The 16,213-nt window shown below is 48.5% G+C and overlaps 3 protein-coding genes across 3 annotated transcripts; 2 read left to right on the top strand and 1 right to left on the bottom strand.

Annotated features, from left to right (window-relative positions):
- The first annotated feature begins 982 nt into the window (after window positions 1-982).
- LOC127000844 (DNA replication licensing factor MCM4-like) lies at window positions 983-9,427 on the top strand. The gene is made up of 13 exons (XM_050864933.1): window positions 983-1,121; window positions 2,046-2,220; window positions 2,695-2,840; window positions 3,083-3,340; window positions 3,667-3,765; window positions 4,182-4,317; window positions 4,738-4,980; window positions 5,328-5,556; window positions 6,046-6,240; window positions 6,658-6,906; window positions 7,327-7,863; window positions 8,264-8,474; window positions 8,769-9,427. Exons 2-13 carry the CDS (start codon window positions 2,073-2,075, stop codon window positions 8,865-8,867), a joined length of 2,550 nt encoding a protein of 849 aa, XP_050720890.1. The 5' UTR covers window positions 983-1,121; window positions 2,046-2,072; the 3' UTR covers window positions 8,868-9,427.
- Window positions 9,428-11,658: 2,231 nt separating this feature from the next.
- On the top strand, window positions 11,659-13,720 carry LOC127001002 (dynein axonemal intermediate chain 3-like). Its single transcript, XM_050865177.1, has 4 exons — window positions 11,659-11,781; window positions 11,831-12,062; window positions 12,218-12,457; window positions 13,665-13,720. Exons 1-4 carry the CDS (start codon window positions 11,659-11,661, stop codon window positions 13,718-13,720), a joined length of 651 nt encoding a protein of 216 aa, XP_050721134.1.
- A 1,241-nt stretch (window positions 13,721-14,961) lies between these two features.
- LOC127001003 (probable serine/threonine-protein kinase PkwA) lies at window positions 14,962-15,987 on the bottom strand. Its single transcript, XM_050865178.1, has one exon. It carries the CDS (start codon window positions 15,985-15,987, stop codon window positions 14,962-14,964), a length of 1,026 nt encoding a protein of 341 aa, XP_050721135.1.
- Between the last annotated feature and the right edge of the window lie 226 nt (window positions 15,988-16,213).

The raw sequence follows: 16,213 nt of genomic DNA on the forward strand, positions 1-16,213 counted from the left end.
CTTAGTTCGCCCCTGACCTGCCATCGTTACCACAAAAAGTATGGCTTGAGGGGATTATACAAGCAGGAAGCAGCATCAGAAGAGGAGGAGGAGGAAGCACAAACCGGGTCACGTGCAGGCCTGGCTCATGCAATTATCAGCATTACGGTCTTTCTGTTGGTGTTGTCGGCGGGAGGTCATGTAAGGCTGCGGCACCGCGGGACGTAAGATTTCCATTATGCGACAGCCGGAAACAACGCTTATCTTGTAAGGAGGCGCGGCTTTTGTCCGCTCCACAAAGCCTTTCAGGGCGGTGGCGGCCACGCCCTCGCCAGACAAGCAAGGGAGGGAACAGGACTGAAAATAATTCTTTTTAATGTCTCCCACTGACAGGTGTTTTGCGAGTTTTTGTTTTGTGTGTGACGGTCAAAATGAATGAAGGCGAATTTATTTATAGTGGCTGCCGGGATGTGTGACTCGCTTGCCTGGCCCATGCTGCCCCCGGTGCTCCTCTCGCGCAAAATCGCTGTAGTTAGGGTTGATTGGAGCAGCATGTGGGTATTTTCCCCCACTCGACGATGGTTCAAAATTGTCAGCGAGCATCGGTGGGACCCACGGGCTCACCACGCTAGCACGCGAAGCACTCGGCCACCGCCTCCCTATATTAAGTTAACTCATAAAGAACAATTCTAAAACTGAAAAAAAAAAGTAACAGCCTTATGATGTGTCTGCCTGGGTATAAACGAATGACAGTCTACTAGTGCAGCCATTTAAGTTTCCCGCTTTTAAAGTATATTCTGTTTAGTTGCGAAAAACAGTGGTAGTAGGAGTACCGTAGTAGTAGCTGACCCACGATTTCCTTTAAAATTACTGTTACACTTCAGAAACCTTATTTTATTACTTCTATGGGACAAAACACCTCAAAAGCCGAGAGAGAGAAGGACTGACTACCCTACCTAAAAAAAGAAAAATATGTGAAGAGAGGAGACCAAAGAGATACTTATTTGTTCTTTTAGCCTTCGGACGCGGCGGTGCAGGTATCGGGACGCAACTTTTCCCGCGCTTTCTTGTCAACACACTTTTGGCGGGACTCGCGGCGCCTGGCACCCTCCCCTTATTATTGAGCCTCCATTACATTACCGGTGAGTATACACTGTCATCCTTGTTACTAAACCCTTCCTGAACCCCTCAAGACTCCTTTGGCACAGTGATGGGTTGTATTTACTGAGAACAGGCGTGGTGAGAGAGAGAATTAGGGAAGCTGGGCGGCCCTTGCTCTGTGCCCCCAAACAAAGGTATTTCTAAGGCGTTTTTCTCTATTATTTCGGTGTTAGTTTAGTCATTCCGTCTGTGATATATCCAGAAACACGTTTAGAGTTTAGTCAAGTATAGGATGTGGTATTTACGATGAAAGGATGTGAAATTAATGAAAAATAGGGAACTACCGGGTTGGTGTAACTCTGATCCGTTTTACTCGGTTTTGGTATTATTTTAGTCAGTAAGTTACCATGATATAACCAGACGTACATTTAGAGTTTAGTTATGTATAGGGTGTTGTAATCAAGGGTAAAGGCAGTGAGATATATGAGAAATGGGTACCTCTCGGATTGGTATTACTTTTTAGGTCGTTTTGCTGTATTTTGACATTATTTTAGTCAGTACCGTACGTCACCATGATATAGCCATACATACCTTTAGAGTCTAGTTAAGTATAGAATGCAGTGATGTTTGGGAAAGGTAGTGAAATAAATGAATCATATGTAGTTATGGGATTACCACACTCAAGAGCTTAAGAGTGAGAGGTTGCATGACATGGTTGGTGTAGAATTAGCAGTGTCTGTGTAAGATAACCAGAAAGAGAGAGTGTTCAATGACTTGCCATGTCTCTGAGCAAAGGAATGGCAGATGCAACTTAAGGTCCTATACTTTTATTATCCTAAATTTATTTAATATAATTTTTGTTCTCCATCTTCCCTGTGGCATGGAGGAAGGAAACGTCTGGTGCAATTTCAGTGTTCTAAATATGTTTGTAGTACTATAATTCTTGTTTTCCATCTTCCCTCCAGGTTTCCAAGAACAAGTAGATCAGCAGGATGTCTTCCCCGGGCCGCCGCAGCACACGCAGCACCCCCAGCAAGCGCAGCGACACCAGCGACCCCCAGCCCCTGCCCCCCTCCTCACCTGGCTCGGAGCTCCTCCCGGCCACATCACCCGCCCCCACACCTGCCCGCCTACACCCTGGTGAGAAGATATAGATTTTTACAGTAAAGAAAACACTAATGACTTATAAAATGTCTGTTTCATAAAGGAAATACATTCATACTTCAAGAAAAAAATACATAGAGAAAATAGATGACATAAAATATCAGATTTATATTCAGAAGTACATTTGCTTGTTGTTTCACCATTCTTTTCTCTGCCCAAGATCTTGCATATATTCCTTTTTATTATTTTTTTTAAATAGTTTGACAACTTTCCTCTTAAACTCCTAGTAAAGGTGTTATGAAAGGACAAGAACATTATTGTCTAGCTTATTTGATAGCTAGTTAGTTGTGTGTTAAGAAAGTGAAGTATTTATGTATGAATGTTATATATATATGTGTTACTTCTCAGAGAAAATAATGGTGAGTAGAGTATGTTGTGTTCTGCTGTGTCAAGTGCGTTTGTGTCAGTTAGTTTTCTGGTGTGTTATAAGTGTGTCTGTCTGTCCGTCAGCCCTGAGTGAAGTGGACCTCAGCTCACCCCTCAACTATGGCACCCCAAGCAGCGTGGGCTCCTCGGTGCGCACGCCTCGCTCCGGCGTCCGTGGCACTCCCATCCGCCACCGCTCAGACATCCGCTCTGATCGACGCATGAGACAGGTGGGTGGCATCAGGGTTTCAAAAGAATGCAGATGCTCCCCAGACTTATCTTTCATGCTAATTCTTCTTATTCATTTGTAATTTGCCACAGGAGGAAAAGGTATGGGAACTCCTGATCTAGTTTGTATTGAGTATGCTTGTGAATTTAAGGACAAATTACTACATTCTTAAATGAATGCAGGGTTCGCAACATAACTTTCAGAAAACTCAACTGCACCATTCTTATTCCCTTACTCCCGTAGGTCAACCTGTCCACGGACCCCGCCAGTGAGGCCAATGCTGAGGGGGTGGCCGGCACAGCTCCCCTGGGCGGGTCGGCACAGACGGATGAGCCTCAGGCGGGTCAGCTGGTGATCTGGGGGACGGACGTGGTGGTGTCGGAGTGCAAGGACAAGTTCAAGGCCTTTGTGCAGACTTTTGTTGACCCCGACGCTGAGGATGACGAGCGCTGCGAAGGGATGAACGCCAATGAGCCCCTCTACCTGCAAAAGCTGGAGGAGGTGTGTGTGTGTGTGTATTGTTAGGGAATCTCATCTCATCCCTTTTCTCTTCTTTAACTTTTTCCTATCCTCCTGTCATCACTTGTTGCCCACCCTCTACAGAACCATTCATTATATCCCTCTATTTATTTTTACAGGGGCAACATATTTCAGGCATTATTATTAATATAGAAAGCTCTCTGTCATCTCTTTAGATTAAATAATTGTGGAAAGGTAACACACTCATTTATTCATATATTTATTTATGTTTTCTACTTTGACCCCTTGTCTCTGTATTTATTTATTTTATCTGCTTTCTGACCCCATGTCCTTGTGTCTGCCCCCAGATCCACACCCTGGAGGAGCCCTTCATGAACGTCAACTGTGCCCACCTCCACCAGTTTGACAACGACCTGTACCGCCAGCTGATCTGCTACCCACAGGAAGTGAGTCAACATCCCTCTTTATGCTGCTGTTGTTCTACTTGCTCAGGTCACAGACTTGAGATTTTCTTGAAAAATTTTATTCTCTGTTTTTGAAATGTCGCTTCATGACAAATGACTCTATATAGTCAAATATCAGTTTCTTGGCTTGTTCATGAAATACTGATATCATATATGGTTTGTTCCAGAAGTATTCAGGTTCTCCCAGAAATATTGGTATCTTAGCTTGTGTCCGAAATAGTAGTATTTCTTGCTTGGTCACGAGATGTTAAAGTTAGTGTTGATGTCATAGCTCATGTGATTAAATAATTCTTAACACTACTCTATTCATTGGGGTAGGATGTTTTTTTTTCCTGTTTTACTGCTCCATCATCAACACCAACACCACCCACTATCACCACCACCCTTGCCCCCCCCAGGTCATCCCCAGCCTGGACATGGCGATCAATGAAATGTTCTTTGAGCGTTACCCGGACACCATCCTGGAGCACCAGATCCAGGTGCGGCCCTTCAATGCTGAGAAGACCAAGAACATGCGCGGCCTCAACCCAGAAGGTAGTAATGATAATAGTAATAGTAATAATAGTGGTAATGATAATAGTGATGATTATTCTGTGGACTCTTTATTTATTTATTGTTTGTTTTTCCCTTAAGCTTCTTCCCTTGCTGTAAAACTACTAACAATAGTAATAATAAAGGTAATATTTCTTCTGCAGGATTACTTTTTATTTACTTACTCATTTATTTTTTGTTTGTTTTGCCTTGAGTCACTTCCCGTGCCATATAAAACTCATTACCAACTTCCTCAATCAGTAATTAGAACCACTCACCTGCCTTTCTCCTCCCCTGCCAGTCCATCAATCAATCAGTCAATCAATCAATCGGTTCATCTATCAATCAGTTAGTCCCTAAGTCCGTCAGTCTGTCAGTCCTCAGTCAGTAATTATAACCCTTCACCATCCTCTCCCTCCCCAGAGATCGACCAGCTCATCACCATCTCTGGCATGGTGATCCGCACATCCAACCTCATCCCGGAGATGCAGGCGGCCTTCTTCCGCTGCCACGTGTGCGCCTACACCACCACCGTTGAGATTGACCGCGGCCGCATCGCCGAGCCAAACCTCTGCAACTTCTGCAACACCTCCCACTCCTTCACCCTCATCCACAACAGGTCCAGATTCTCCGACAAGCAGATGGTGAAGCTGCAGGAGAGCCCAGGTGGGTGTGGGTGTGTGGGGGAGGGTATGAGAGAGGGTGTAAGCAAGGCTGTGGGGTGTGTTGATGTGATTGTCAGTGGTAATGTGTGTGTGGGGGTGTGCAAGATGGGATATGTGTGGGTGTGAGGTGTAAGCTTAGGTGAAATATCAGTTACTTGGCTCGTTCATGAAATATCTATGTCTATAACTTGCACCTAATGTCACAGTTAAGTATAAATGAAGATGTGGGTAGCTATATATATACAATTAACAGAGAATAACAACAACAAAAAAATAAAATAAATTAATTGATATATAAATAAAAATAACAAAAGAAATAGAAAATAAACCCAAAGCTTCTCCCTCCAGATGACATGCCGGCTGGCCAGACTCCACACAACATCATAGTCTATGCCCACAATGACCTGGTAGACAAGGTTCAGCCGGGCGACCGTGTGACCGTGACCGGGATCTACCGTGCCGTGCCGCTGCGTCTCAACCCCAGGGTGCGGAACCTCAAGAGTGTGTACAAGACTCACATCGATGTTGTCCACTTCCGCAAGATTGACAACAAGCGACTGCACGGCCAGGAGGAAGGGTGAGGAGGGGAAGGGAAGGGGTGGAGGGAGATGGTAGGGGGTCCTGAAGGAAGGGGATAAAGGGGAAGAAGTCAGAGGAATGATTGTGAAGGGAGGTGATAAGGGGGTGGAGGTCAGGGGTTGTGAAGGGAGGAGGTAGGGTGAGGAGGGAGAGAGAAGGAGTGGAAGTGGAAGAGAAGGCAGTGGTAGGGGAAGGGGAAGGTTAGTGGAGAGAAGAGGGATTAGAGAGAGACTGGGAGGGTGGAGGAGGAGGCAGGGTATGGAGTGGAGGCCAGAGGAAGAGTGGAAAAGTTAAAAGAGGTGGTGACGGGAGGGAAATGGGTGATAAAAGGCCAGAGGAAGGGTAGTGGTAATAGGAAGAAAGGGTGTGGAGGCCAGAGGAAGGGTGAGAGGAGGGACAGAAGGATGGTGGAAAGCAGTAGATGGTGGAGTGCTGTAGTTGTGGTGCCATGACAACATATCCTAACAAATCGATCAATCCCTTACAGAGAGACGCCGCGGTTCACCCCCGAGCGCATTGAGGTGCTACAGGTGCTCTCCAAGAAGCCTGACGTGTATGAGCGCCTTGCCCGGGCCATCGCTCCCTCCATCTACGAGAATGAGGACATCAAGAAAGGCATCCTCCTGCAGCTGTTTGGAGGCACGCGCAAGGACTTCACTGAGGCCGGCCGTGGGCACTTTAGGTGGGTGGTTGTTTAGGTCATTAGGAGTATTGTTCTTGTTCAATTTTGTTTATTATTGTTGCTATATTTGAGACCTAAGACATGTACTTCCTAACTGATATGTTCTGGTTTGATACTCCATAGCTGACATTACTCACTGATTTTGGCATTTTATCTTTTACATATTGGGACTAATGATATCTAATGGCTTTAATTGAATGGCAAAGAAAGTAACTACCACGCAAAACACACACTGCCAAATTTCAACCTCACTCCCTACAACCAAGGCCATAACAATCCCACTCCATTCAAATTACAACCTCACTCCCTACAACCAAGACTTAACAACCCCACTCACAACCATCATCATTATCATATGTTTATCAGCAGATTTTGCCATTATCTTATGTATGCTAATCCCCCCCTCCTCCCCACCAGGTCTGAGGTCAACATTCTGCTCTGTGGTGACCCCGGTACATCCAAGTCTCAGCTGCTGCAGTATGTGTATAACCTCGTCCCGCGCTCCCAGTACACCAGCGGCAAGGGATCCTCCGCCGTGGGCCTCACCGCCTACATCACCCGTGACCCTGAGACCCGCCAGATGGTGCTGCAGACGGGCGCGCTGGTGCTGGCCGACAACGGAATCTGCTGCATTGACGAGTTTGACAAGATGAACGATTCAACCAGGTGGGACTATTATTATTATTATTTTGTTTTGTGGAGGTAGACCAAGTTCTCTTTTCTTCTCTGGCTAAAAAAATAAGAATTGGTTAAGTCATCCCTTCTCATGCTGGCTTTTTATACAGTTTTATTTTTATTTTTTAAGCCTTGACTGCTTCCTCTTAGTGTCAAAAAGTCAAGAATGTGAGTCATATCTCCTCATGTTGGCTTTTTTTTTTCGTATATGTTTTTTTCCTTTTTTCACTTATTGCTTCAACTGGTGTTAAATAAAAAATGGTCTAGAGTGTTTGGTATCAAGTTCCCTTCCCTATTATGTATGTGTATGGCATTAAGTATGTGGGATCTGCTCTTCCTATGTATTCCTTTGTATTCCTCCTTATGCTCATAGTCAAGAACGTTTGTCTAAGTCCCCTTCCTCCTCGTCAGGTCGGTGCTGCATGAGGTGATGGAGCAACAGACCCTCAGCATCGCCAAGGCCGGGATCATCTGCCAGCTCAACGCCCGCACCTCCGTCCTCGCCGCCGCCAACCCCCTCGAGTCACAGTGGAACAAGAACAAGACCATCATCGAGAACATCCAGCTGCCCCACACCCTCATGTCTCGTTTTGACCTCATCTTCCTCATCCTGGACCCCCAAGACGAGCTGTATGACCGCCGCCTTGCCCGCCATCTCGTCACGCTGTACCACCAGGAGCAGAGCGTCAGTGAGGAGGAGCAGGTAGACATGGGCATCCTTAGGGACTACCTCGCCTACGCCAGAGAGTACGTCCACCCCAGGCTGTCCGAGAACGCATCCCAGCGCCTCATCTCGGCATACGTGGACATGCGCAAGGTTGGGAGCGGTCGGGGCCAGGTGACCGCCTACCCCCGCCAGCTGGAGTCCCTCATTCGTCTGGCGGAGGCCCACGCCAAAGTGAGGCTGTCCAATGAGGTGGAGGTGGCGGATGTGGAGGAGGCATGGAGGTGAGTGGTGGTGACAGTGTTGTAGATGATAATGTAGACGACTTAGGGATTTTTTAAGTGTCATTTATTTTTTATTCTATCAAGAGCACAAATTCTTACTTTGGAGGAATTCATAAGGTGCTTGTGGTTTGATATAAACACATATTCTAACTCAATTACTTTATTGTTTACATGTTTCTACATCCCACAGACTTCTCACACATATATTTCATAATTTATTTTACTTGATTCTACTTCACTGTGCTTTACTATACACGAGTTCTGTCCAGCTGTCTCAACACACCCCTTTACTTGACTCCACCACACACACAAGTTATCCAGCCATCCTAACACAACACAACTTTGCTCCTCCCCACACAAGTTTCCTCCACCCATCCTAACACCCCCTCCCCTATCCCAGGCTGCACCGCGAGGCCCTCAAGCAGTCCGCCACCGACCCGCTGTCCGGCAAGATCGACATCAGCATCCTCACCACCGGCCTGAGCTCAGCGGCGCGCAAGAGGCGAGTGGAGCTGGCCCAGGCGCTGCGTAAGCTGATCCAGGCCAAGGGACGGGTGCACACGCTGAACTTCCAGAAGGTGTTCCAGGAGATGAAGGAGAACTCAGACCTGGTGAGTGGGAGGGAAGGTTCAGTTAGTGCTGGATGTGTGGATATGTTGTGGAATTGTAGATTTTCTAAACCAAAGAGTAAAAAAAAAAGTCATTCTAGTATAAAAGTCGTTACTGAGTATATGTTGGAGAATAGAATTTAATGTGCAAGATCAAGGAGGTTTAGGATTGCAGGTTTTTGGTACCAGAGACCAGAGCTGCACTGCTGGACTTGGTGTAGCAGTGCTAGGGAGTGTAGTGCTTGGTTTCCATCCTGGCGAAGGCAACAGTTGAGTCACTCTTTCCTCTTCCCGCAGATGGTTACGCGTGAGATGTTTGAGGACGCGCTGAGGGACCTGCAGGACGACGAGTACCTCACCGTCACCGGCAAGTCCACCATCAGGATCCTGCACTAACCTGACACAGCCGCGCACACACATGGAAGACGGAGAACATTACCCACCTATTTTCTACCGATGATGTGCAGACAGAGAAGAGAGAAGTGAATAACGTTAGGAAAGGTTTTGATCCTCTTTATGCTACAGTGAACTACTAATAAGGGCAGAGAGACAGATTCAAACGTTTAGATGGAATTAGAACCTTTACCAGGGCGGGATGGAGCACACTAACACCAGAGCCATTACCACCTTCTCTACTGATGCTGATTCTTCAATTTCTGGCTAAATGCACACACAGCTACTAGCCTTTTATACTTAGGGAAACTTCATCTGTGTTAATAGTTTGGTGTTTTTGTTTTGTTTTATCTTGAGTTTTAGTTGTCTCTACGCTAGAAGGAAAGTATATGTCTGTACTGCCAAGGTGATAGTGTAGGAGGGCGGTGTTATGTGCTTTCCCTATTGTTTCCTGTGCTATGGGATTTTGATGGAGCAATTTACCGTAAGGGTCTCTCTCTCTCTCTCTCTCTCTCTCTCTCTCTCTCTCTCTCTCTCTCTCTCTCTCTCTCTCTCTCTCTCTCTCTCTCACCACAGGACCTACAGGATGTCCCCCACAGTATGTTTACAAACCCCACAGACACATGCCCCCTTAGACACACAAATATGACCCCCCCCCACCCCCCTCCACCCGCATTCTCTCTCCCTCCTTCCCTCCCATTGGCTTCCACACAACTATTTTTGTACTTTAAAATGTATATCTCTAAGTACCGTAATAAATTTCTATGAATAAGACCAAGTATTTTAAAACCCTTGTGGAGAAAAAGTCTGCCACAGGCACTTGAGTGAGGACCAAACAGATGTGGGTGTGAGGGCAGAACCTGAAGTGATGTAAATAAGAAAAGTCAACATTCAGAACGAGAAATTGAAAAGGGGGAAACAATGACACTAAGATCAGCAATAATATCTACTACTAATGATAAAGTTTCAGGCATGTGGTGAAGTGATGTAATTAAGAAAAGTCTACATTCAGAACGAGAAATTGAAAAGGGGTAAACAATGACACTAAGATCAGCAATAATATCTACTACTAATGATAAAGTTTCAGGCATGTGGTGAAGTGATGTAATTAAGAAAAGTCTACATTCAGAACGAGAAATTGAAAAGTGGCAAGAGGGACATTTAAGATCAGCAATAATATAAATACTAATAATAGAGTTTGGGGCATATGCTATTGCTGCGTGTGGCCATAGTGCTCATCTCCATCTCTTGTCCCTTGAGCCTGTGGTGGGCGAAAATCAAATATCCCAGGACGAAGGGCAAGAATGACAGGCCACCACAGTTTACCCATCCATCAACCATCTCAATAGGGTCGCTGATGCAATGGTTAGCGTGCCCGACTACGAATCTACAGGCCTAGGTTCGAATCCCGGCCCGGACAGTCAGCCCACAACCAACCCAGCTGTTCATCCTTCCTTTCGGGTTAGCTGGGAAAGGTAAACTGTGGTAAACCGGATGCTGCACTGGCCCTTGCGTCCCGGGGTAATGAGTTCTCATCCACCATAGACTTAAGGGCTAATGGTACGGAGATGAGCACCGAGGCAACGCGCAGCTATCGTGTGTGCTCCTACAATATCTTACAAAAGGGAAAATGATTTGCTGAATGACACTGAATTGGCACACACACACACACACACGCAGATCACAATGACTAGGAAGCACGTGGTTACAAACTGTTCTCCCGCGTCACTGTGAACGGGGAGGAAAGTGTTGCGGGTGGTTATACTGTGCGCTGAGTCACGTCACGCCGCGCCCAGCCTCCTCCTCCTCCTCCTCGTCCTCTTCCTCCTCCTCGTCCTCTTCCTCCTCCTCCTCCAACCACACACTCGGAGAGGCAGCAGGCGGGCGGGACTGCAACATAAGGGCTTAATTCAATCACTATACAAATATAAAATTATCCAAAAGTTAATAAAATATATATATCCTGTGCTTTCGTGACTCTCTCTCTCTCTCTCCCGAAAACAACAAATTTTAGCTCAGTCCGCTCTGATGCAATTTATAGAGAAAGTTCTGCACGGTTTAACGCGTGAAAAGCCATTACTTGATTCCCTTTCTCTGCTTCAATAACCCACACGTGTACAGCCATTCGTCTCGCGTGTGAGTGAATGGATTCCCGGACGAGTGTAACAAGAAGGGAGGAAGGAAGGGAAGGGGAGGGTCAGAAGCGAGTCAGCTGTCGTGAGAGGAGGGTGAAGGGCGCTGTTGGTGGTGTAAGAAGCATTGCAAACTTAGATAAAAATGGAGAAGATTATCTTTTCGTGTAATAAGCTGAATGAACTCCTCAGATAAAAAGGGAGAGTATTATCTGGAGTACCCAAAAGTGTCAGGACCCTGGAAATCTTCAATACCCAACAGTGTCATAATCCTTCAAGTCTCCAATACCTAAGAGTGTCGATCGCAACCCTCAGATAAAAAGGGAGAGTATTATCTGGAGTACCCAAAAGTGTCAGGACCCTGGAAATCTTCAATACCCAACAGTGTCATAATCCTTCAAGTCTCCAATACCCAGGAGTGTCGATCGCAACCCTCAAAGTCTTCAATACTCCAGTGATTTACATGATAACAGTCGATACAGAAAGTTCGAAATTCAGACTCAATCAAAGAACCAGAAAAGGACATTGTAGAGTGCTAAAGAAACGACAATAGTGAAGGATCTAAGCCGCTACAAAATGACACAGACCTCAAGAAACGACTCACAATCCTAGGAGTCTTCAATACCCAGCAGTGTGAGAATCCTGGAACCCCCGAACTCGACATGAAGACTTTAGCTCTTTTCTGCACCTTCACGGCCATGCACTGCCTCCTCGCCGCCTCCACCACCCCCTACAAGCCTTACTCCTACGTCGTCCACTACTCCAAGACGTTTATAGACAAGAGGGCGCGACCTAGAGCCTCCAAAAGCACCCATACTCCTTCACACCGCCCAGACCGCCTACGACAAGCCACCCAGCAACACCCACGCCCACGGGAAGCCACCCAGTCATACCTACGCCCACGGAAAGCCACTCAGCCACATTCTCACCCACGCCAAGCCATCCAGCCATACCCATACCCACTCCAAGCCACCCAGCCACACCCACGCCCACGGCAAGCCACCCACGCATACCCACGCCCACGCCAAGCCACCCACGCATACCCACGCTCACGCCAAGCCACCCAGTCACACCCACGCCCACCCATCCAGCCAAACCCACGCCCACGTCAAGCCACCCAGCCATACCCACGCCCATGGGAAGCCACCCAGCCACACCCACGCCCACGTCAAGCCACCCAGCCACACCCACACCCACGCCAAACCAGTCACCCACACCAAGCCACCCAGCCACACCCACGCCGACTCCAAGCCTCCCATGCCTACCCACGCCTCGCCCCGCCCCCACGCCTGCCCATACTGGTGGAGGAGGTTCGCAAGACGGTCGAAATCTACATCCAGGAAGGTTACGATCGCGGAGGCTACGATCACCGACACTACGAGAGGCTGAACAAGAAGTGGAGTGATTACGAGGAACGAGACTACGACAGTGACGAGGACGAGGAGGGAAAGGAAGATGGGGGTAGGAAAGGCGGTGAAAACTATTATGATGAGGAAGGGAAGAAGGGAAAGGAAGATGAGGATAGGAAAGATGATGAAAACTATTATGATGTGGAAGGAGATGAAGGGAAGAAGGGAAAGGAAGATGATAGTAGAGGTGAAGGAAGCCATTATGAAATCTACTACGGTGACGAGGGCGAGGAGGAGGACTATGAGAAGGGAAAGGAAGAAAAGGGTAGGAAAGGTGATGAAAACTATGGTGAGAATGAGATGTATGGGAAGAAGGAAAAGGAAAACGAGGGAAATAAGGATAATGCAAGTTACCCTAAAAGCTACAACGAGAAGGATGAGAAAGGAGAGGAAGAGAAAGGAAAAGAAGATGAAGGTACGAAAGGTATTGAAAACTACTCAAAACGCTACTATGAGGAAGATGAGGAGGACTATAAGAAGAAGGGAAAGGAAGATGAGGGAAGTAGAAATAATGAAGGGTATTCTAAAAGCTACATCGGTGAGAAAGACGAGGATGAGGAGGACTATAAGAAGAAGGGAAAGGAAGATGAGGAAGAAGATGACAGCTGGATTCCCTCCCACTTCGTCCTGCCTCAGTTATTTAAGAAGAATGAGTTTTTCTCCCTCAACAACACTCTTACAAGGTTGCAAGGTTAGCGAGGTCCCAGATTCACTGTTTAACTATTCCCGCCTCAATATAGATAAGAGACATACATTCCGTCCTCTTAATACAATGCAAGTTAAGCTCAACATTCATTACGTTTTGAATTTGAAATATTTATAATCCTGTCAAGCATTAATATAGATAAAAGACATACATTCCGTCCTCTTAATACAATGCAAGTTAAGCTCAACATTCATTACGTTTTGAATTTGAAATATTTATAATCCTGTCAAGCATTAATAGAGATAAGAGACATACATTCCGTCCTCTTAATACAATACAAGTTAAGCTCAACATTCATTACGTATTGAATTTGAAATATTTATAATCCTGTCAAGCATTAATATAGATAAGAGACATACATTCCGTTCTCTAACTATGATGCAAGTTAAATTCACTCATTACGTATTGCATTGAAAATATTTATAATTCTGTCAAACAATGTCGAAAAAATTAATAAAACAAGCCAGATTTTCCTTCCACGCACACCTATAGCAAATGCACCCCAGTATATTTTTACTTTACAATCTTTCCTATACCGCCCACCCGCCCCCAGGCACGCAACCCAACCACAGCCACGCCCACGCCCACTCCCCCAGCCTGTCATGTTAGCCCCTCGCCCCTTACAACCACACCACCATCACCACCACCACCACCACCACCATCACCAATATATTGCTGCCTCCCTTCCCCCCACACCCTCTCCTTCTCCTTCCTTTCTACCTTCTCCTCTTCCTCCTCTCCCACCCTGACTGCCTCCGCCGCCGCCGCCTCCTCCTCCTCCTCCTGCCACTTTGCTATCATCACCACCCTTTTTCTCCCTCTTCTTCTCCCATCCTCCCATTATCTCCATCTCCACCTCCTCCTCCTCCGCCTTTTCTTCTACACCACCATCTTACCTTCGCCTCCCATCCCCTTCCTCTCTCCCCTTCCCCCATCTCCTCTCCCTCCCCTTCTCTCCCCCTCCTCCATGATAGGTCACATAATGATCGAAAGAGTGTTTAGAATGGTCAATAAGTCAATTAGTTTTTGACAGAGAGAGAGAGAGAGAGAGAGAGAGAGAGAGAGAGAGAGAGAGAGAGAGAGAGAGAGAGAGAGAGAGAGAGAGAGAGAGAGAGAGAGAGAGAATATATTATGCTTGTATCTATACATCTGCATCTACATAAGCTACCCTATGATAAATGGGGATAAACTCACCCTTACGAGATACAGACAGGCACATGCACACCTGCCTCCCTGCACTGTCGAGGGACACTGGCTTGTCTTGCCCCGCGTGTGGCGGCCGCGAGGGGGCAGCACCGGTGTATGACGAGCGAACCACCGGATAACGAGGCTGTTCCGCGTCGGGATCACCTGGTGGTCGGGGAAGTCCCGTGCAGGGGGTCATTAGATGATTCGATATTTGGCCACATAAGATATCTATCACAGTGGTTGCTTCGTGGATAAAGGTTACGTTGTATTAGTATGGATAACGTTGAACGTTGTACTGCATATTATTTTTAACTTAATTATAATAAGTTTGTCAACAAATTAAACCATCTGATTATGTTTTATTGTTGATGGATAGCTAGCCAACTCGCTGGCTGGACAGGTATACCTATGGAGAGAAAGCGCACAGTTGACTGATAGATATAGATTAATAGAAATACTTTACACTGAAATCAAAGAAGCCATTATACATTACCAGTAAAAGAAATGCCTGCCAACAGCGGGCACACACCCGCGTGCGATGTCCGTCCACCCACCACATCTGGGGCGGCCGTCACCCTGGGCGCGGCGGGCGTGGGTGTGTTGGTGCCGCTGCGTGACGACAAGGCAAGGGGAGTTGATATGTGTCAGACTCAGACATCTGTTCACTGCTGTCTGAACCCCTGCGCGGCCACTCCCAGCAGCAGGCCCGTCAGCAGCAGCAGCAGCCCCGCCAGCACCACGCCCCTGCCCCCCCTCCTGCGACGAGGCGGCTGCTGGTGTTCGCTGTCTGGCCTACCACCGCGAGTGTCGGCGGCCGGCGTGTTCGAGGCCAGGCGGAGATTGGTGTCCCCCACACAGGCGCCACACGCCCTGAGCCACCTGGAGAGGCCAGGCAAGGCGGGCGACGGGGGACACGGGTGGCCGGCGTGCAGCAGAGCCTCCAGCCGCTGGGTAACGCAGGCGAGGCTGGGCCGCCGCGCGGGTGACCGCTGGGTCATGTGGGTCGCGAGCTGCTGCAGCGGCGAGTGGTCAGGGCCGCGGTTGCCCGTCAACCCCGCCAGCAGCCTGCCCAGCGAGAACACGTCCCCCGCGGGGCTGCAGGCCGCGCCGCGCAGCAGCTCGGGCGCCAGGTGGTGCCGCGGGCCCTGCGGCAGCCAGTCCAGCCGCGGCGCCGCGCCCGCCGGGCAGCTCAAGGAGAAGCTCACCAGGGACGCCGCCATCCGTGCCCGCGCCGCCCGCCGCCCGCCGCTGCCGAGAGGCTCCGCGCGGAGGACCACGTGCTCGGCGTGCACATTGTTGTGCACGAGGCCCCGCGCGTGCACCTCGGCCAGGCGGCGTGCCACGTCCAGGGCGAGGCGCAGCGCCTCGGCGGGGTCCAGACCGTGGCGGCGCGCCAGGCCGTGCAGGCTGACGTGGCCGCGGTCGCTCATCAGGAAGGAGTAGCGCGCGCCGGGCAGCAGCGGCGAGTACTGCGGCGTCGCGGCCACCGCCAGGGGCAGCGGCGCGCCGCCCGCCCCCTGGAGGTCCTGCAGCACCGCCACCTCCTGCTGAACGCGGGCCAGCGAGGCATACTTGGCCACCACCGGCCGCCCGCCGCCCACCGCCAGGAACACCCGCGACACCGGGCCACAGGACAGCACCGCCAGCACGCGTAGGGGTGGGAGGCCGGGCAGGGACGTGCGCACCATCACCGGAGAGGGGCGGAGAGGGCCGCCGCGGCGCGCGACATTACAACGCCAAGAGGAGTATAATAAAGTTAATAAAACCATCCTTGTCATGACGCTTTATTTACAAACACATTTTTCCATCTGTCCTTGACCTTGCGTTTATCATCACCGTGAAGCTACAACGATGTTCCATTAATGAAGGAAGGACGAGACTGAACAGTAAAGACTTGGAGAAAGTTCTTGCATA

Source organism: Eriocheir sinensis, chromosome 19, assembly GCF_024679095.1.
Source record: "Eriocheir sinensis breed Jianghai 21 chromosome 19, ASM2467909v1, whole genome shotgun sequence".
Taxonomy (NCBI): Eukaryota; Metazoa; Arthropoda; class Malacostraca; order Decapoda; family Varunidae; genus Eriocheir; species Eriocheir sinensis.